The sequence below is a fragment of the Gambusia affinis genome, linkage group LG06 (assembly GCF_019740435.1).
Source record: "Gambusia affinis linkage group LG06, SWU_Gaff_1.0, whole genome shotgun sequence".
Classification (NCBI taxonomy): domain Eukaryota; kingdom Metazoa; phylum Chordata; class Actinopteri; order Cyprinodontiformes; family Poeciliidae; genus Gambusia; species Gambusia affinis.
In genome coordinates, this window is record NC_057873.1 from 23,225,917 (window position 1) to 23,248,806 (window position 22,890).

Genomic DNA, 22,890 nt, shown 5'->3' on the forward strand with positions numbered 1-22,890 from the left:
GGAGGAGTTGGAGCAAAATTGCTACGCAGTTGATGAACGATGAACCCGTTAACTTTTCAGCTGTTCTTCGTTAATGTGACATAAATCGGTTGTAATGATTTTCATTCAGTCAGGACGTTACGCTGACACTAGAGCCACATGCGTTGCAGGTAGATTGTAGTAAAGAATTGATTAATGCCTGGTTTTAAATGAGTTAACTGGACTTGTAGCCATTATTTTGTGCCCATTGTCGGACACCACACGGCAGGATCAAACCGTTATACCTAGGATTTCTATCGGTTTTGAAAATGGGCCGACAATCGACCGACAGCTCTAAGATGGTGTAGTGTGAACTGGACATTAAACTCAGGAAATGAGGAAGGGAGGGTCAGTGGAGAGCACCGGAGTTTAGCCTTTTTTCTTTCAGTGTCATCAACAGAAAGAGAAAAAGGCTGGAAGAGACGATAAAGGCGATAATTAAAATGACGTCGATACTTTTAATTTATCGTGTGATTGATTGATTTATCGTTTATCGCGACAGGCCTAGTTCCAGGAAGTCATCTCTTTTTTCTGCCGGATGTTTTACTTTTACTCTTTGATTCATATGAGTTTAATCCTCTGCCAACTGACATAAAATGACATGATGATGAACTCTGTCAATGCTGGCTGCTGGCTGAACCATGCGGTGTGGCCGAATGGCGAATTACAATCCGTCTCGGTGTGCATACGGTCGTCTCTAAATCACATATGAATCATCTGATTTGCAGCAAACGTTTTATGATTGACTTCAACTTGTAAAGAGCCCAATAGTATTCAATTTTAATTTGACTCCACTGATTCATTAATTGTTATTAAAAACTATGGCATTTGTTATTCATCAGCAGTCATTGTGTTTCAGTAACTCGCCAGTAGGGGTCAGTATTACTCCACCAAAGACAAAGAGACCAACGGAGAAACTGAATTTTCAGAGAAATAACTTGCATCAGAGAAAACAGTGACCAGTCAACACATGGATGATGAATAAGTATTTCGCCAGTAGGGGTCAGTATTACTCCACCAGTGACAAAGAGATTGATTGAGAAATTGAGTTCTCAGAGAAATAACACCTCATCAGACAGAAAGGTCGCATTGGGCATCGGTGCGGGAAGTGCACGAGAACGTCTGCGGTGGTGAGTGGGCGGCTGTGCTGGGATCCCCGCGTTCGCCAATAGGCTGGAGCGGCGCTGAGCTGCGAGGGTCGTTCGAGGCTACTTGCAGCTTTAATTGTACTCGTTACCTTTTACTACCTTTTACTGGCCTTAATTTGAGCTAATTTAATTTACTACCTTTTACTACAGCGCGGAAACCCTGTTTTCACATGCGACGCTTTTCAGTTTGCTTTCTTTGCACGCGGTCATGCACCACAAACAATATCTCCATTTTATAATCGCTGCGATATTGTAACCTTAAAACAACATAAACTCTTTATGACCTCAAAGCTTTAATTCATTACTTGACAGCCATCTCTTCGAGTTCCTTTACATACACAAGTTGATTTCAGGTGAGAAATGCAAATGTTCCCTTGATGAAGTGCGGAAGGACACGTACAGCCAATAACCGTAGATGATCTGGAGAGGTGGAGTGGCCACAGACAATGGTTCCATTGAAATCTAAATTATAAATCAAATTTATATCTCCAGCACCATCAGATTTCAAAGCACGTACTGAACGTTACTTACTTCAACAAGCTTTCCAAATGAAAGGTTTTGCATATTGGCCACAGAAGCCAAATGCAACCATTATGTGACCTACTGATTCACCTTACTGCAAGTGGAGATACATGAATGCATTGCCCCCATTTTGTTTTTGTTGCCCAAAGCGCCCTCTGGTGGATATTTTAGCAAAAAGGAAAAATATAAAGGTCACATTTATTTTGATATAGTATTTTTTATTATTTGGATTTTAGATAGAGTATTTACAGGTACAGAGATGAGATCATTTAATTAATGTGAGACTGAAAGGCTAGTTTCTTAGTAAATTTGAGCTTCAGTGAGGTTACAAATCATTGCACCACAGTTCAAAAAACTCTTTACTGCCTCATCAGACATTCTCTGTCCTTATTGTGCTGAGGGATGTGTGTAGTCGCTTTTTCCATCAAGCAGATATGAATCTGACACAATTAATGTCAAAGCCACGCAGAACTATGAAAGAGCTGGTCAGTCAGTCATCATGTCGGCACCTTCTCCTCCGGTAGCGTCCGCCAGGCTGAGCTCTTCCATCATCTCCATTAGGGAGATGCGCGGCGCTCCGTCATCATCGGTGTCGCTCTCTACTGGGATCTTTGAGGTATCTGACGAAGGAAGGAAAAGTCACTCATTTTAAAATAAAATCTAAGTCTTAAAATGAGTGATTTTTACAAACAATTAAGCAGTAGACGTCAATTACTGAGCTGCAATCTGGCAAAAGTGACATTAAATAGTACTTTCCATCCACATGTTATATGGTAAACTAATTTTAAATATATTGTCTTATTATTAAGGCTGTATTTAATTATTCAAATAGATTTTTTTGAATTTGAACCAAACTACAGTTAATATGATCATACAGTTAATATGATTTTTTTTTTTTTTTGCTGAACTGAAGCTACATTGGACTCACCTCTGTAGATGTTGACATTTTTTCTCAATGCCTCATCTTCCTCCAGGTCCTCCAGGAAATCCTGGTATTGTCTAAAGGGAGAAAAGGAAAAAACAAAATAATGGTAGATAACTTTGCGCACACAAGAAAATCAACATTAACAGGATTTTTAGGATGTTTTTGAACTATCCATCAACAAATTAGTCACATTTTAGCTATCCAAAGTATTTAGATGAGAGCATTAGATTAAATGAAAAATAAATCTGGGCTGCACAGTGGCACAGTTGGTAGAGCTGTTGCCTTGCAGCAAGAAGGTCCTGGGTTCGATTCCTGGCCCGGGGTCTTTCTGCATGGAGTTTGCATGTTCTCCCTGTGCATGGTGGGTTCTCTCCGGGTTCTCCGGCTTCCTCCCACAGTCCAAAAACATGACTGTCAGGTTAATTGGTTTCTCTAAATTCTCCCCAGGTGTGAGTGTGTGTGTGAATGGTTGTTTGTCCTGTATGTCTTTGTGTTGCCCTGCGACAGACTGGCGACCTGTCCAGGGTGAACTCGCCTCGCGCCCAGAACGTAGCTGGAGATGAACACCAGCAACCCTCCTGACCCCATTAGGTACAGGGGTGAACAGAAAATGGATGGATGAAAAATAAATCTGCAGATGAAAGTAATCTAAAAATTGCTCAGAAGCAGTCAGCAGGCTACCCGCCACGAACATCCTGCTGTGAATCTCAAATAAATTCACCAATTAAAAAAAATAAAAGTAAAAAAAATAGGTGAATTTTATGAAACTGCAGGACAGAACAGAGAGGAAAAACTGAGATTCCACCTTTCGTCGTCTGTGTCCATGCCTTCCCGGTCTCTGGCCATCTCCTGCAGCTTCCAGTTCCTGCGCTTCACTCTCCTGCTGCGGTCATAACTCTTCTTGATCAGCACCTTTTACAGTCCAAAGGGAAAGTATTCGAATACAGACAAGAACATGAGAACAGGATCCTATGATATTGACAGATTTAGAGGCAGTGTTTTCTTTTGCCACAAGGTGGCAGTGTTTGTAAGAACAAAAGAAGACCCTAAATATCTGGGATTTTAGGGAGTCTTAGAGAAAACCTACCACATCAGGAAGATGGTGTGGGTTCATTTTGTTCAGGTACTCATCGTTGATGTTGGAATTGGCAAAGTCGTACCTGCAGAAAAATGTTAAAGCTTGTGTCAGACGCAGAAATTAGGTCACCCAGACTCGATTCAGTGCTTCCACTGTGAATCAAGCAAATTTAGGACAAAAAAGTTGCCATCCTTGGCAGATTCTTTATTTAGGAAGAGATCAGAAGTGGGAAAAAAAAGCAAAACGATGGTATGTAGCAATTACAATTTGGCCCAAATGCACACATCGGATCTTGACACAGATCCCACACACTCACCCCATCACCAGGTCTCCGATGTTAAGCAGATGTCCCAGGAATGTACGGCAGTGATACTGCTGACTCGAATCCATCTCCGAGGTTTTCTGCACCCACACCTCAGCCAGTGTGTGCTGCGACATAAATGTACAGGTTTAATTAATCGGAAGTCAACAACTTTTATTTTCTCACTGTAGTAGTTTCTGCAGGGCAGTCAATCCAAGAATGGTTTAAATCCAGGAATGGCTTTTAAAGCATTCCTGGATTTACAGGATTAAAACTGCTGCTACAATGTCTAGAATATCTGAAAAAGTCTTTAGAACATTTGCTTCTACTGAGGACCTTTGCAAAGAGAGAAGTTTTCTGAAGCAGCAGACTAATGCTCCTCCTCTCTAAATCGAGCTAAACTTGACAACTCAGCTTGTAACAGGCTTCTTAAAGGGGACCTGTAACCCACCAGGAGATCAAACCTGAAATTTTGGGGGTTTGTTTGTGGCTCTTGGCAGCAGCTTTGTGCTCACACTGCATAGTGCGCTCTACAGTCTTAACCCCATAATGCCAAGGCTTTTTTAGTCCTGAATACATGTAGCATTGTACAGGTTGGCAACAAAATTGAGCCAATGACGAAGACAAATGTCCTCCAGCCAACAGGCGAGAAATTTGCACTTACCCACGATAGACGCAAGAAAAAAAAAACAAAAAAAAACCTGCCAGATAACTAGCATGTGTTAGCAGCTAGCTTCTGGTAGCTTCATGCACCACAAGTCACAGAATGCAATGAAAATGTCTTTGTGAGACAAAAAAAATCTCACAAAACACTAAAGAGGAATTTAAATATTCCACAACAAAATGTAAGCAAAGTGATTAAGTATTAAAGGCCGACTTAATTTTTTTTTTTTTTTTTTTTTTTTTTACAAAATTAAGATGATCTTAAGGGCTTAATTTAAATACATGAATTTAAGCTAATTAATTATTGTTCTTTCAATGAAAACTTGTGAGAAAACAACATTTCTCTTGGCTCTTTTCGAAAACATCAATGAAAGCGCAGCATCCAGACAGAGGAAGGAAGATGGGAACCCAACTCCAATCCCTCCTGTGCGGTTCTGTCATCTTGGCTCGAGTCCCGCATACAGGTTCAGCGATAACGTAATGGTCTGCTATCGATTTCCCTTCCAAGAGAAGAGCAATGTTCCCCTGCATTGCAAACTGTTCTGCACCAACACACACCACCCAGAGCCTCACCTTGTTGGACCTCGTGCCAGCTCCAGCGCCCAGCTTCTGGTCTCTGATGACGTCGACGTCCATTACGATGAACTCCTCCAGTTGCCGGGGGCTACAGAGACTGTTGAAGGGGTTACGCCAGTACGTGTTCCCATCCACTTCTGCAACTGGTGTGATGAGGGTAGACTATATGAGATTTTATTTTTTCTTCAAACTACTCCCTTTTCATTCACAATTAGAGTGTAAGTCATCATGTGACACGCTAATTTTAAATTGTAAAAGAATGACGTAAACAAATAATAAATAGGAAGTCATTCCTATTGACTCAACCAGAATATATTTAACTAAAAAACAAACATAAAAATCTAATCAAGGCTAAATGCTCACTTAGAAGCACATTTGTTTTTCTAGTCATTCCTTAGGATGTGAACACTTTACACAGTGTGATTTTTTCCATCTGTCTATTCCTTTAAATAAATTCCACGGAATTTTCTAATTTCTCTACAACAAATAAGCTGCGCAAGCAAAAAAAAAAAAAAAAACAAAAAACAAAAAACCCAAACAAAAACAAGTTAATTAGTGAACGACTCTGAATCTGCTCCACAGGCCCAAGGCTGTTTCAGCAATTCAGTCGGCTCAGAAACGTTGCACCAAGGCAAACCCGCCGCTCTTTGAAGTGCAATTAAAAACATGTGTGCCGTGGCAGGATGTCAGAGGTTTGCTCACATAACAAATAGCTGCACCAACCGTGGAGGCACATCCTCACGCTGCTTAAATTTGTCAGGAATTTGAAGAAAAACATGAAATTAAAATGGTTCAAACATGTAAAAGTGGCTTGTTAGGCGACTTTCTGTGTCTTTAATGTTGCTGCGAATGAAGGCAAGTGAGTCAGATGAACCAGAGGTCGAGAAGATGCACACAAATACCTACTGTAACCTGTGGCAACTGTTCTCAGACTGTTTGCACAGCTGAAACTGAACAGCTGCACAAAATAAATGAAGAAATGAGTGATTTAAAAAAAGAGTTGCTTGTTATATTCAGTGGAAAATATGTCTTTATTGTGAGCACATTTCAGCTTTTAATCTTTTTAAGAAGCCGTAAAACTAGTAAATTCCTTGGCCTAAAAGAGTAAAAGTGAAAAATTATCATCTATCAAGAGAAAGAAAATGTGTTAAAGTCTCCTAAGGAGGGAGGCAGTGGTGCTGAATCAAACAGAAAATGAGGAAATAAAAGGATTAACTTCTACTTATCAGATATTTACTATCAAAGTAACAACAAATCAATTTTTAATTGCTGCAATCAAACCTTTCTTAGTCTGTATATACATCGACAAACAACATGTCTCTTTATGTAGTTGTGTTTTTAATCAAACACAGACGTCTTAAACTTATGTTTCCGTTTAACATTAATGTTTGTAACATGAACCTCAAAGAAATCAAGAAATCGGTCGCTGACTATGAACGTCTCACCACAGTACCTCCAGTATTAACTAAAAGGAACAGAAACAGAAAGTCATTGCTGCACTGGATACAGCAGGAAACATTTTCATTTTCTTTTAGGCAGAAACAGAGAAACAACAAAAATAGATTTTTCAGTATCTAAACTGACGACTGCAGGTTTGAGTCAATGAAGAGAAAAATTAGCTGCTTGTTGCATCACAGAGCAGCATCAGAATATTCAGAACCACCAAAATAAGTGAAAGATAACTTGCATTTAAATTTACATCTCTAATAGCACAGACTCCTTATTACTTAATTAATGTAGAGGTAATAAAAACCCAATACTTTTCTGAGCTTCCACACAGTAGGTGAGAGCAGATGACTCAACTCTTCATTCATTTAGAAAAACACCAGTTAGTGCAGTGCTTCCCAAAGATTTTCTGTGCCCCCCTATTGATTACAATAAACCCCTCCGCCCCCAAAAAAGAAAAAGGAAAATAAATCAACTGGGCACACACATCGTTCAACCAGACATAGACCTATACACATATTTTGTTTTCAAACTCCACTGAAGTTTATTTCACACTTCAGGTTGGAAGAAAACAAACTACAAACCATCTTCACGGTGAAACACTTGTGTGTAACTGGTTTTTTTTTTCATTCATCTATACCACTTTCTGCGACGCCCCCCTGTAAAGGCACTGCGCCCCCCACAGGGGGTGCGCCCCACACTTTGAGAACCACTGAGTTAGTGTAACTGTGTGAAACTGAAACAGAAATGTTCTTTGATAAATGAGGCCTGGTGTGTTGGAGCCAAAGTATTCAAACACTGGAGCAGATTTGGGTGCAGAGATGATTGTGGAATGAGTTCCAGTTGTGAGTTATGAAACACATACAGGCCAAATCCTGTGCACAAAATCTGCAGACTGGAAACATCAGCTACTTACATCCTGTACCTCTATTAATTTACAGTCTCAGCGCCAGGAGAATTTGTCACATTTGGATGAAAGAAGGAGGATAGAAAACATCCCACTTGGATTTTAAAGGTCATAGCATTATAGAGACTATTAGAAAAATACTAGTTCCTTTGTCAGAGTATTTCACTTATAAGACGTTTTTCCAAAGTTATAATTGAAATAATCTGCCAATGGAACTAGTACTTTTCCATCAATATTAAGGCATTACAGACTTTAAATAAGTTTCTATATATTGCTGAAAAATTACTTGCAAGTTAGTTTTGTCTTATTTCAAGTGTACTGACATCTTTGCACAACAATACTGGATTTTGTGTTTTCGCAGTCTAGGCAGAAACTGCAACCTAGTTGAGTCACAAATTCAATGTAAGCTAATTGCATCCACAGGAGTGCCTACATTTAACTCAAATGTTGAATTAAATTAACCAAACAGAAACGTAGAAAGCTACGACCTCTTCACCTGGACTTTACCAAATTGTTTAACGGCACAGCAGTCATAGTTGGTGTTAAAACTCACTCTGCAGGGTCCGCGGGTCGATGAGGTGGATGGTGCTGGTGACCCGGATGCACACACAGATCTGACCCATGTTCCCCAGGCTCTGCGCCAGTCGTGGTGGGAGACAAACCACGTTGTCCTGACAACCACGCAGACAAAACAAGATTGGATCAAACCGAGTCTTTCAGGTTCATTGAAAATAAAATAATCAGATTATCAAACATTTAGTTTCAGTTTTTAAATCAATCCAGGCTTTATTTTCCACATTTTATTTTATTTAACTTTTTTTTTTTTTGAGCAACTGTTTTAATAAACATTTCTGACCCGGTTTGGGTTTCTAGCAACATGTGAGAATACTTTAACTTTTAGCTATTATTTCTAACATATTTATAAGAGATGCATTTAGCTAATGGCTAATTTGCTTCTTGATTGAGCAGTCAGAAAATCTAAAGACAGATTTTTTTTTTCTCTTCAAATCCATGAAAAGTAGGCGTGGTCGATATGGATTTTGAATTTTATGGTACTATAGTAACAATAATAAAACCATGGTAAAAAAAAATTCTCATTTAAAACATGCTTCTTTGGGACTCACTTAGAGCGTAATCTGTATCACTAAACTGCACACAGAAACTCCATTTAATCATATTTTTGTTAATTTGTTGATATTTATTGATGCTATGGTGGGACAAAGAGTAAAAATACAATTTTTGTTAATACTGCAAATCTTGGATTTTTTCCACCATTTAACATAATTTGAAATTCATTGATATGACAATATAGTTCAAAATTCTTATGGAGATAAGAAACTGTTCATAATAAACAATATGATAAATGTTTAGTGAAAAGTATCAACAATGCTGAAAAGACAAAAGAACTATTCATTGTGGAAGTGGTCACTTAAAGTGAAAGACTCAAAGTTTGATATTTTCAGTATCAGCTTCAATTATTGACTTGAAATGTGTTTTGGGCTCAAACTTTAAACCCAGAAACTGGAAATAAACAAATCTCTGATTGGTGGATCTCCAAAACTAACAGTAAAGCTAAAAACAAACCAACTCCAGTCTGTTCATTCATATATTTAATATATCCAATCTAATATGAAAAGCCAGAAATATAGTAATAGATCTGTAGCATACCTTGCAGACGGGAACGATTTCCATGGAGAAGGTGCTTTTATAGTTGTATGTGTTGGAATGAATGTCATGAGAGATGAGGCGCTGGGATGCTTTGGACCTGAAAGAAACATGTGGGAAATAACGGGTTTCAAGTTCTACAGAAATTACTTTTACAAGTTAGAAACTCAAACACTAAATTAGCACACTTTTATAAAAAAAATGTTGATGTATAGAAACTATTGATTTAAGCAAGTAATAATTCTAGCCAGTGTTTTTTTTTTCTTTCTTATGACCAAATTTACATTTTTATCATCTTATGATAATTCTTGAGCGTAATCTCATCACTGAAGGTTTCTTTCTCCTTCTGAGCCCAGAGAGAAGCAATGCTCACCTGCAGGGAACGGTGCACTGCAAGAAGTCCACCATCTTCTGCGCGTGCTGCTTGGAGCCATAGTAGAAATCAATGCCCTCTGCAAGAGAAGACCAACACCATCAAACAAGCTCCACCAGCAAATTAATTACAGGTGCTTCACCGGTCATCACTGCTGCGGGGCACGTAGGCTAAGCATGCATGCAAGCAAGCACACACACACACACACACACACATGCGGGAAAGCTGAAGAAAATATGGCAGCCAGATGTTTTAACCTTCATAAAGCTTTCAAGTCCTGCCACGACACAGACATGATTTAGATTACACTTTAGAGCCAAATTCCACTTTCGCATCGTGTCCAAGAGTGCAAAAAAAAAAAAAAGCTGCTGCTAAGCTGTCGCAGCGTGTGATTGCCTGGAGTAGCTCTTAGCATATCTAAAAAGGGCGAGAAGAGAGCTTGCATTGCTAGAAGCTGGTTTGAAGTGGCGGCTCTGATTGCAGCGCTCTGATTAGATGCACAACGCGTGTCGCCATGAGGGCCTCCTGAGGCCAGCTGTGGAAAGCGATTGGCGCCAGCGATAGACATGCGCGGCTCGCGCTCTGGTACAGGAAGCGCTAATTAACACCTGAGATATTGGCATGCTCCGTGCCAACTCGCAGGCCAGTTCCCCACTGTTTAGTCCAAGTTTGGATTAAAGACCCAGATGAGAACACTAGCCACGCCCTCCAGGGGAGTAAAATCTGAAAACATGAGGAAAACAAGAAACAAAACACACAACACCTACCATGAATTTCTTTGATGTTTAAGGCGTTCTGGTGGAGTTTATGCTTCAGGATCAGCTGCTCCAAGTAGTAGAAAGTCTTTTTATGCACAGTCTGAAAGAAAAGACAAATTCATGTGAATACAGTGAAACAAAAAACACTATATTCATTTACAGCATTTTGAAACAAACCTCACAGATTATTTATCAAGTAGAAACAGCCTTCTAGTCTTTTCTTTTTCAACAAACTTCATATTTTTTATTTTCATTTCAAGCTCATTTTTATCTTTTTTTTTTTTTTTTTTTTTTTTACATATTCTGGCATTTTTACATTTATTGACTCCAAATGAGAACATATTCTGTTTCAGCAGAATAAAAAAATGTTGTTTTGTCAGCTACCAAGGCAAACACCTTCCCCTAGTCAGGTGTGTGTTGCATTGTGGGACGCCGTAAACAAACTAAACAAAGGCAGCACATCAGTTCATACAGCTCTAATCAACTTCCATGATGTGTTCTCAAAATCTATTTGGTACATTTATCAAATAATTTTGTCTGAAATGGTTTCTGAAAAAGCACCAACAGGACAACATTCCTTGTGCTTTCGACTAGCTTGGAAAATAGCATTTGCTTCCTGTATTTGAATTTGGCTCTCAGTCCTCAGAAACATGTAAAAATACTGAACACTAGTGCGTGTTGAGTATTTTAATTTGCATTTAATTTCCTCTCTGTGGAACCAAATTTTATTGATTCAGACCAAAGAATCGGAACTGCAAGTGTGAAAAACGTGCTTAGGCTTGTCGGTTCACAACTGTGCTTTATTACGCTAAAAACAGATTCATCGAATCATTTTGTTATCTTTAATACCTTTATTTTCTGTTAAAAATTACAGAAAATATTAGCATCCCTGTTTTAATCTGGCATAAAAGCTACAACATATAAGAATGCCTGATCGAGGAGTTTCCACAGGTGGGGAAAAAAAAGGTCTAATTACCTTTTTGATTTTCAACTTCAATTGCATTAATTTCTGGATTCTCTGCCAATAACTCAAAAAACCCCAAAACAATCAAAGAATCATTTTTAGCATTAGTAGCTCTAAAACTGGTAAATAAAATGTTGCCAACTCAAGAACCAGATGACAACGCAGCTCTGATTTTCAACAAAAATTATGAAAATTAGAGCTGCATTTGAAAAAACGGATCCTAACATTGGGAGGAGGCTGGTGTTTGCTGCACAGCTCCTCAGTAGCTTAGATTATACATCCAAAGGAAGACTTGTTGTATTTAATCCATCTTACTCTCTCTCCAAGAGAAACTCATAGTGTCCATTTCGAGCTCTGACCTCTTTTCTCTGTATGTGCTGTGAATCGGAAACATCATTACAATGTACCATATTTGACTTTCATTTCTACACCGATGGCATCCAGATGTACAATCTCACTCCCTCTGCTTTATTAGCAAGATGCCACAGATTGTGGAAAAAGTTCTCCCATAAACTGATCTCATTAGTTTCTGAATTTATTTTCATATCAAAAGAAATTCGGACATCTTGCTTTTCACATGTCAATTTTATTTGTTGCTGCGTGTTTTAATTTCTCTTTCATGTTGCTGATTGCTACTTTTTATTTGTTGCAGATTTTAAAAAATGTTTGTATGCAAGTTATTTTTCAGCAACGAGAACTAAAATTGATTGTGTTTTCAGTGAGTGGTGTGGCAAATGGAACTATTTAGTTACAAATTAATGAAAAACACACCGGGTCCCAAATTCAGATTGTTTTTCCCCTCCAACTAACAGAATACATTCTAAGTCTGGAAATTTGAGCTTTTTGTTTATTTTTTATTTTACACCCAAATTTGTTTTTATACAGACTTGAAAGATGATTAAATTAAGATTCAAGAGTTTTCTAAACAACATAGGAATTTTATGAAACAAATGACATGGATAAGAAATCCTGCAACCAGAGGGAGACAAGAAACTTAGCGCCTGATCTAGACTACCCGACTGTGTTTTTCACCAAATGGGATAAATTAGCCCTGCTAGGAGCAGGACGTTTGTTTAAATTCATAAATATCTTAAATGCAGTTAACATGTGCCGCTACATGCGCCTCCCTGCAACCAAAAACATATTTTGCCTTTTCAAAACAAAAGCCTTGTCGCTTCATAAGTACCTAATTAAAACAGTGAGAGATTAAAAGTCTACTAAATGATCACAGGTAGATATTATGCAGTGTGTCAGTATGTGTGATTTACATCAAAAAACTTTCTGAACCCAGACTAATTTGGTAAATCTAACCTTAGGTTTTTACTACGAAGACTCATGCGTCAGGAGTTAAAATTATACAATAAATATAGTCAGATCAGCAGAAGAGCGACACAAACCTTCTGCCTCAGCTGGACCACTGCCTTCCAAAAGTCCTTGGCCTCCACACGATGGCAGTCGTCGCACATCTGGTACTGGATGACAAACTCCACCACAAACACCTGCTGCAGGATCGCCCCATTCATCACCTGCAGCGACAAAAACAGCCATTAGTCACTGCATATGCACCGGATGCATTAACGACCCACACCGAGTACATTTAATTATCGAAACTCACTTGTTAACCAAGCAGTTTGAAAATTAAACCAGTGATTATTTTATGATTAACTTCAAACTGGAGCCAAAAGCGAGGCTCACAATCAGCACAAAAGAGCTGACACTGAGAGGTCCAGCAGCTCAAGTTCTTCCTAAAGGTCAAGAGGATGAGATAACAGCTACATGTAAAACCGGCTCCCCTCAAACAAATAGATCTGCTGCTCTGCTGTAATTAAGATATCAATTAGATGTATGCATAATTTAACACACACTATTAGCTAAAAGGCAGGGAAATCTATACAATTGCACTCCACTGCTAATTACCATTTAAAAGAAACGAGCCACGACTCAGATTTAATCTCTGCAAATGTCACTGTTCCACACTTGTCCCGTCCTTTCTGTCCTACCTCTTTCTGGATGGTCAGTTTCATCTTAATCCTCTTGGAGTGGGGCTCCGTCCACAGGAAGCCGGCATCGATAAGCCGCACCTGGAAAATTATGGAGGAGGAGGAAATGTCAAACTGAACTGGTCATCCATTGGCTCTAAATTTCAGACAACGAAGGGAATCAAGAGTCAAGAATACCTCGTTGAACAAATGCATTAGTAGGGAGGCTGCAGATTCTAGCTCCTGCAGTAGTGCTAAGACAGTTTCCACTGTGTGTATCAATGCATCATAAGTTGCATACGGTCCACTTAACTTCTGAAAGCAACTGGTTGCCTATGTTGTATTTGTATGGGTCCAAGTCAAAGGGTCTAAATACAAATGGCCACTTATACTGTAAATAAAAGCATGCCACACTGTTTAGATCATTATTTGTACAAAACTTTAAACACTAGTGTTTTTTTATATTAATAACATATCTGCAACCTTTGTTTAAAAATAGTTCTATACAATATACAAGAGTATGGTACAAAAGACAACACAAATCCTATTAAACAATGGAATAAAACTAAATGATAGTAACGAAAAATACATCCAGATATTACCAGGAAACATTTTAAAGATTAATTTCACAACAAAATCACTCAATCATTTTTAAGAATACAATAAATCATCAGTAAAATACATCAAAGTTTCAGATTGTTAGGCAACTAAAGGCAAAATAGTTCAAGAGGTACTTTTGCAAGGAAGTGCGTCTATTAACAAAAAAGCAAACGTGCAAGATTATAAGTGTTAGAGCAAACACTTTTGTAAGTTCACAGTAGGCCTGTCACGAAAGCAAATTTTGCTGAGCGATTGTCTCTAAAACTATTTCCATAGATATTATTGTTTGAAGACCTTTTTACACTGATTTAATGGAAATTACATAATAATACATGTGATTTCCTGCCAAAAATAGATACACTTTATTTTCAAAAGAACACCCAAGACTGGAACTGATAAAATAAACAAAACAACCAAAAACAAAAATAAAATGGATTCTCAGTCTCCATTAACAAAAATGTACTTGAATAAAAACACCAAAATGTAAATAAATACTGGATTCAACCAAAAGAGTGCAGATTATGAAGTCTGTAAACTATGTTGCCCTTCAGTAATCATTAGATTTAAATAGAGAAGATGGAACATCGACTACCTGATGCAATAGTTCACACTATCAATCAATCGATCAAATTTTATTTGTATAGCACATTTCAGCAGCAAGGCATTTCAAAATGTTTTACATATTGTTTTTGATGTCCAATGAAAAAAACTTGATCAATTTATTTAAAAAAATGACAGAAAAACCCAATGAATTAGTTTTTACACTTCATAGAATCTCTAGAATAAGAATAGACAAACAATTATCCATTATTATTAATCATTACAGAATATGTGACTTACACTGTGGTAGTATAGTAAACAACAACCCTTCAGCTAATATTTCCATCTCCAATCAGTGACCTTTGTAACAGGAAATCAAAATATATAAAGTCAACGGAAGTGACGTAAAAGTCGACTCTGGAACGGCGCTAGCATCGTAAGTAGCAAGTTTAGTTTTTTAACGGTTAGTTTTAACGCCGTAAAACGGTTTAACGGTTCGCTACTTATGTAACGAACCGTTAAACCGTTTTAGAAAGCCTTTTATTGTCTCACGCCAGTTTTCTATGATTTATATTCAAAACGGTTTAAAATGAGTCATTTTGTTAACAGTAAATTGGCGCTTCAGTGGAAGGAACATTAACGAGTTAAACTTTTCAGATCATGTATTAACGCTGACGGTCCTGAAATATATATTTCAAAGTAGGTTTTTCTTTATCAGGTTATCATTTAATAAAATATAGACTCTATCACTATGATTACAGAGTCTATGCACCTTTTCGCTGCTTGAAGACAAACTGCATAGATCATTTAATTTCTTTTTTCATTTTGGGAAATCTTTGTTAATCTCATCTGATTTATCCCCTTAAATCAGAGCGATCAAAGTGTTTGATAATAGTAGAATAGATTTGATTAAACCAATCTTTCTCAAACTGGGATCCCCGGACCATAGTTTGGTGCAGCTAGCTTACCAAAGGATTGTGTTAAAAAATAGTAATGGATAATTGGATGAAGACAATTTATACCACAGCAGATACAGAAAACTACAAATGAAACAATTCAATCATATAAAAATCTATTGTCAAATAAATAAATGTTAAATAAATTTTAAAAATATGACATTATTTAAATATTTAGTCATTATTTCATCTATAGTTTGAGTCATGCAGAACTGATGTGATCGTTTCCATAGCAACGATCAGAAGCAAGACCTTGCACCAGAACTCCAGTGAGGTCATTGATGACATCACAGACCTTCTATGATGACATCATAGAAGGTCTATGAGACTTTAAATGCGTGTAACTCAGTTCATCTTCAGTCAGGATCTAAACAGTGCAGAGAAACGAAGCTTTGTGTCAGACAAAGATTTTTAGTATTACAGCGATGCCTTATCCCTTAATATTTCCTGTTGGTTGGGGACTTGGTTACCTCATTACAACAGGAATGAAGAAATTGTGTGACCATTACCTCCCAGGGAAGGACGTGGACCAGAGTGTGTCTCAGGATGAGAACACTTCATTTGGAAACGAACCTACAATGGTTCCCAATCAGCAAACTGACCCGGCTGGGAAAGTTTGCCTGGAAGAGGAGCCAGTTTTCTTCGAAGACACCGACAATAATGTAACGGAGATTTCAGAATGCAGTACTGAGGACAAGAGCACTTCATTTGCTAAGAATGAACTTTCAGCGGTTCCCCGAGAGCAAACTGACCCGGCTGGGTCAGTTTGCTCTGTCAACCAGAAAGTTGACCATGAAGCCTCTGCATTGGATTTGACTAAGACATCGTCTGTCGTCACAACTCAGGATGTGAATTCAGTCTCTGGGAACAATTTGCCCGTTGTTCCCAAAGAAAAAACTGACCCGGCTGGGAAAGTTTTTTCTGGGGCTGAATTCACTGAGAAACCTTTGATTTCCAGCACATTTTCCAGCACCTCTGATTTTACAAGTTCCTCGGACGAGGAATTTGTTTCAGAGGGACGCAGCGTTTGCAATGAAAACAGAGTCCTAGATCTATCTATGAACTCATCGTTAAAGCGTAGGGTTTCTGCTGAACCTGAATTAAACTGCCCCCCGGACGGGGAAGCTAGTTTCACTGACAGGAACAGCAATGAAACCCCAGATAATGATGATTCTTTAACGTTTCCAAAAGACAAAACTACCCCGGCTGGGGTAGTTGTCTCTCACAACGAGAGAAAAGTCTTGGGAAACCATTTCTGCACTGGTCCTCAGCAACAAACTGACCCGGATGGGAAAGTTGTTGATGAGGATCAAAGTGGAATGAGACAGATAGAGAGCGACATCTGTACATTTGCAAACCACTTCAACATCAGCTGGATGAGTGCCGGATTTCAAAGTGTCCTCAACCTGAGCGTCACCAGACGGTGTCTGGCTCGGAGACACTTGTTCAAAGAGGCATCGTCTATCCCGAACTGTGCCAGTCTGATCTACACTGCCGTCCACCAACCTGGATATTGCTTTGGCCCAGCAGAAATCTCCCCGGTTTTAATGGAACTGAGGGAGAGACAACCATCACCAGAGTTGGGGAAAGAGTTTGAAATTTCTTGTTTACTGGAGTCTGTTCTTGTCTGGCTCGATTCATACGGTGGCAGCACGGATTGCGAAATGTACAGTGAAAACACTTGTACCAGATGTGGAAAATCATTCTTACTACTACTGAATAACAGCCCCATTGTTGTACTTCCGACCTCGACTTCACTAAACGACACCGCTTCACTTTTTAATTATTGGATAAATTTGTGGGGCCAGCCTTGTTGCTCAAACTGCAGGTCAAGTTTAAATCGCAAAAACATCCTGAGCAACAATAATGTGATTGTTCTCTTTCTGCCACGGTGGGTCGAAAGAAGATTTCCAGTGGTTCCAAATCCAGTCCTGGAGGTACCAGGAGAAAGTGGAACTGAGTTGTACAGTCTGTCCTCCATCATTTGTGGAGATGTTAAGTCAGAACATTTCTACACCTGTTTGATTCGAGGACAACAGACTATACAGGTGGTGGATGAACATGTCCTCACTGCTGGTGAACCCTGCAGAGAGGATATGTATCAAAACGGATTCATTTATATTTACGAGAAGCGAGTGAATCCAGCAGAACCTCAGAGTGACCACCTAAATACAACTAGAGTGACGGTTTCTCCTGGGCCTCCTCTCCAGAATGATGAAGAAAGTTCTGGAGAGGAGCCAGAACCTTTAAATTTGGATGAACAGAACAGCGCAGAAGATGAAACAAGTGGCCATTTTGAGGAAGCAGAAATGGAAGTGAGTCAGACAGAAAATTGGGGTCCTGAAATATACGGCAGAATAGAAGAAGAAACATTTTGGGGGAAATTTATGCCAATATTTTTGTTTTTGTTTAGTTTGTTGTGCTGGGTGTTTTTTCCTTCTCTTGTTTTTTACTGGGCGACTAATTCCTTACTTTTCTCTCTTAGCATTGTTTTTTTCTGTTTTCGTTTTTCTATATTGGGATTTTAAATAGAAGAATTGGAAACTTTTATACACCTAGTGAATGGATCTTAACAGTTTTTTGTCTGAAGTTTCTCTCCAGGCGCTCTGACTTCCTCACACCGTATAAAATCACGTCTGTCTAATTGGTCTCTCTAAATTCTCTTTAGGTGCAGATAAAAAATTAATTTTGGAATTAAACTTTATAAATAGTTTGCAGGTTTCTCTCCGGGTGCTCCGGCTTCCTGCCACAGTCTAAAAAGATTTAGTGAATGCAAATTGACACTTTTATAATATCAATACTATATACCTGCATATAGATATAGATCTATATCTATATCTAGATGGATATAGATATATCTATATATCTATCTATATAGATATCTATCTATATAAATCTATCTATCTATCTATATAGATAGATTTATATAGATATATAGATAGATATATCTGTCTATATAAAGATGTGTATATATATCTACATATAGATATCTATACGTAGATATCTACGTATAGATATCTACATATAGATATCTAAATCTACATATCTACATATATCTACATATAGATATATCTCTATATATAGATAGATATATATGTATCTCTCTCTATATATATATATATATATATATATCTATATATATATATATATATATATAGATATATAGATATATATATATTTCGGCCTGTCACAATAGCAAATTTTGCTGAGTGATTAATTGTCTCTAAAACTATTGTGACAGTCCAGGGGTGGGCAACTCCAGTCCTCGAGGGCCGGTCTCCTGCAACTTTTTAATGCAACTCTACTTCAGCACACCTGAGTCAAATAATGAGGTCCTTAGCGGGACTCTGGAGAACCTGACTGTTCTCAGGAGGCGATTCAGCTGTTGGATTCATGTGTGTTGGACCAGGGAGACATCTAAGAGTTGTAGGCCACCGGCCCTCGAGGACCAAGATTGCCCACCCCTGTGATAGACGATAATATTGTTTGAAGACCTTTGTACACTGATTTAATGGAAATGATGTGATATATGTGATTTCCTACCAAAAATAGATACACTTTATTTTCAAAAGAACACCCAACACTGGAACTGATAAAATAAACAAAACAACCAAAAACAAAAATAAAATGGATTCTCAGTATCCATTAACAAAAATGTACTTGAATAAAAATGAAATAACATAAAGCCAAAGTGTAAATAAATACTGCATTCAACCAAAAGAGTGCAGATTATAAAGTCTGTTTACCATATTGCCCTTCAGTAATCATTAGATTTAAATAGAGAAGATGGAACATCGACTACCTGATGCAATAGTTCACACTACACGTTAGTTCACACCTACATTTTCCCCTTACACAATCTTAGAACTTTGATCGTACTAAGATTGTCTCTTGTTATCATCCTGTAGTGTGTGGTGTGTTAGGGTAGATCGTTGTGGCCCCTCCAATCTAAATCAGGGGTTTTTCCCACTGGGATCGTTAACCTGCCTGTTGAATGTGACAGGTAGCCAATCAGAAAGCTTGGATTCTCCTTCGTGTTTTCTGAGGGGAAATTATTGAGGGGAATCCCAAACAACTGACACGGTGCAACCCAAAGTCCAGCGGACATTGGAGATGATATGTGGAAACAACATTAATGTTTATAAAACATTTGGTGCAAAGAATATAGAAATGACGAGGGGAGGAGTTGGAGCGAAATCGCTACGTTGATGAACCCGGTAACTTTTCAGCTGTTCTTCGTTAACGGGACATAAATCGGTTGTAATGATTTTCATTCAGTCAGGACGTTACGCTGACACTAGAGCCACATGCATTGCAGGTAGTAAAGCATTGATTAATGCCTGGTTTTAAAATTAGTTAACTGGACTTGTAGCCATTATTTTGTGCCCATTGTTGGACACCACATGACACGATCGATCGAACCGTTATACCTAGGATTTCTGTCGGCTAATGTGTGATCTCTCAGGTTTTGAAAATGGGCCGACAATCGACCGACAGCTCTAAGACGGTGTAGTGTGAACTGGACATTAAACTAAGGAAATGAGGAAGGGAGGGTCAGTGGAGAGCAGCGGAGTTGAGCCTTTTTTCATTCAGTGTCATCAACAGAAAGAGAAAAAGACTGGAAGAGACGATAACGCCGATAATTAAAATGACGTCGATACTTTTAATTTATCGTACGATTAATTGATTTATTGTTTATCGCGACAGGCCTAGTTCACAGTCATTCACATGCTAAAAGCAATTCTGCATTGAAATCCCTTCTTTTATAATTTATCAAGCATTTCATTCTTAGCAACACATGCCTCAGACTAAAACCGTGACTCTCTTGCACTTTAGGTCTTTTAAAATGTAGAAAGATAAGAATAAACCCTACCTTGGTCATTGAGCTCTTAAGTTTTTTCAGACAAAGAACGAGAAGCTCCCTCGACTCCAGAGCACACTGCATCCAGGTGGCGGGAGGCTGCAGGTACCTGATTTACAGGAAACAAGCGGGCTTTCTAAATCACTACAGAAACAATGATTTGCTATCTTGCGCTGTAAAACGGACAGCTGCTTTGGGGTCTTGAACACATGTAGAAAACGAACCGTTCACATTGCTTGCAGAAGTGAACCGTGACTTGCTTGGGGATTCCCTCGGAGATGTCGACCTGAGTGCGCAGGCAGGCCACGCACATGTTGGCAGGGTTGGGAGGAATGGGGACACCACAGGTACAGCACAGGCTGCGCAGGAGAAAACAAACTTTAACAGAGCCGGAGACCTCCCGTGTCCGTCATGATGCAAAATTTGTCCTGAAGGCATGACTTTGAGTTAATTTTACAGAATTTTTAAATTCATTTTTAACACCTTAAATTTTTCTCCAGCCATACTACCTCACCAGATATTTAGCTTGGCTCTTAACCCAATATGTAGTGTTAACTTTATTTTGATTTCGCAATTACTCTGATACTTATATTTATACCTACTTTTTGCAATTTACTTCATATACTGCTTAATCTAATTTATATGCTTACTCTGATCAGTGCTGCTTTTAACAGTAGGCTATAAGATACAGTTGCATAGTTAATCACACATGCCGTTGTTGACATATATTTAGAACGTTTCCTATGCATCTCTTCTGAGATTTCCTGTTTGAAAAGACACACTGCACAGAGTGTAAAAGAGAAAAGAAGGTCCTAAAACAGACCCAGTAATTACATTTTTCTTTAAATAATAAAAAAAACAAGGAGGCCTCCCTGAAGCCAGCTGGGGAAGGTAGAGTTTGATACCATAAATGACTGTGTGTAAGCACAATGTAATGACAGTATTATTATTTCATTATCAATTCTGACAGGTTGAGTTTTATTAAACCAGCAGCATACAGAGTGAATGCAGTATCCATTTGTGAAAATGTTCCTTCAGTGTTAAAACACACACAAAAAAAGAACAAAAAAATATTGTAATTGGCTCATACGGTTCACAATGCAACAAACAGAAAATCCTGACCTGAACACTAGAATGCTCAACTCAGGCTTGCAACTGCTAAATCAATTCTGTATTAATGGCAATGACTGTACACTTAGTTAGTCGTTGTAGTTTGGTCCCATTTTGTTTTGTGGATGAGAAATGGCGGTGTAGATTATGACCAGCAGCTCTTGTGGCAAGCTGAACTTTTCTGTGTTTCTCTCTACTGTGGTTCTCCAACAGAAATAGTACAAGAAGTATTTATGAGGGAAGTGACAGATTAGTAATCGAAAATTCCTTTAAATTCTGATTTCATGTTTAAAGTTTGAATAGAAATGTGCCCATTATATTTAAATGAATTAGTTTGTTAGGTAATAATTGTGTCACCATTGATTTTTGTGAATAGCAATCATGAGAGAACAAAGGATGTTTGTCGTACCAAATACATGTAACCAAGTCAGAGGTTGGATTCCACTTGTTTAACTCACATGTTCCCCTGACTGCTGGCAGCTGGAGCTTGAATGTACTCCATCTCTCAGGTCGACAAATCACAGAAGAACCTCCCGATTTCTATTGACAGAAACATGAGAGACGCATTTGGTCAACTAAAGTACGCTTTCCTAGAGACATTTAAGCTTTAATACATTACGATAACTCATACCGTTTTTTGACAAGTATGTACGATCGAACTTGTAAACACAATACTGATCACTTAAAACCTGCGAACATCGCTGATGTTCTGGATTTTAGTAGCACACTTTTAGCATAGAAGGCTACCTTGCTCGGTTGCCGAGTAATTCTAAAGAAAAATAACAAAAGAATAAACTAAAACAACCGGCCAAACATTGTTTTACTTCCAAGTGGTCTAACCGAGTGCTGACAAGCAAACAGCAATGTCTGAAACAACAATAAATCCCGACATACCCTCAGTCGGAGCCCTCCACGTTTTTACAAACGAGGACCGAGGTGGGAAGCGTCACAAAGGACCCCGAGAGAAGCTTCTGCTGCCTTCGTTTTGCCTGATTAAATTGACTGCAAACACAAGCCTTAAAGCGCCAATATGTCCAAGTGATGAAAAATAACGTCGTTAAAATCGTTAAAATATGTCCTTTTTTATTGTTATTTATATAGTGGAGTTTCTATAATAATATATTACATTTAGGCCACATAAATAATTGAATTCATATCACAGAGAGTGATATAAATTATAGTTGAAAATTGTATATGTTTTCAGACAAATAACAGGCTGTTTTACTCAGTTATTGGCTAAAATTTAATAATGAAAAATATTAATAAAAGCGTACGTTGTTGTTTTGTTGGACCTAGTTAGAATGGTAGCTAGAATAACCTAAGTCAGTAAACTCAAGTCAGCATGCAACACTGCACGTCTCCAGTTACTAATGCTGTCATTTGTTATAATGAAACCCCATCCAGCCGGTCCCCAACAATTCAAGGGTATTTGAATGCACCTGTCAGAAGCACTTGCTTGGATGCCTTCAGGTACAGTCAGATTTATTTAGGAACTGGAAA

The 22,890-nt window shown here is 38.3% G+C and overlaps 1 protein-coding gene across 2 annotated transcripts; it reads right to left on the minus strand.

The window, feature by feature from the left end:
- Positions 1 to 1,885: 1,885 nt before the first annotated feature.
- Positions 1,886 to 22,793, minus strand: nmd3 (NMD3 ribosome export adaptor). 2 transcript variants are annotated; one of them, XM_044118632.1, is made up of 16 exons: positions 22,285 to 22,793; positions 21,849 to 21,930; positions 20,505 to 20,639; positions 20,293 to 20,389; positions 13,345 to 13,425; positions 12,742 to 12,870; positions 10,390 to 10,480; positions 9,623 to 9,701; positions 9,253 to 9,349; positions 8,138 to 8,255; positions 5,229 to 5,374; positions 4,008 to 4,120; positions 3,701 to 3,773; positions 3,419 to 3,525; positions 2,617 to 2,687; positions 1,886 to 2,308 (listed from the first exon to the last, which is right to left on the minus strand). In XM_044118632.1, the coding sequence occupies exons 2-16, from the start codon at positions 21,890 to 21,892 to the stop codon at positions 2,175 to 2,177; spliced, it is 1,515 nt and encodes a 504-aa protein (XP_043974567.1). In that variant the 5' UTR covers positions 21,893 to 21,930; positions 22,285 to 22,793; the 3' UTR covers positions 1,886 to 2,174. The 2 variants fall into 2 exon arrangements, with proteins under 2 accessions (XP_043974567.1, XP_043974568.1); XM_044118633.1 differs by having other exon boundaries at positions 22,022 to 22,288.
- Positions 22,794 to 22,890: the final 97 nt, after the last annotated feature.

Bases quoted from the DNA above. Each gene is read 5' to 3' on its own strand.
- nmd3 (XM_044118632.1), bottom strand. From the start codon at position 21,892: ATGGAGTACATTCAAGCTCCAGCTGCCAGCAGTCAGGGGAACAT. The intron at 12,871-13,344 runs GTAGGACAGAAA...TTGTCGCTGCAG, and splicing joins AACTGACCATCCAGAAAGAG to GTGATGAATGGGGCGATCCT. The intron at 4,121-5,228 runs GTGAGGCTCTGG...TTTATGTCGCAG, and splicing joins CTGGCACGAGGTCCAACAAG to CACACACTGGCTGAGGTGTG.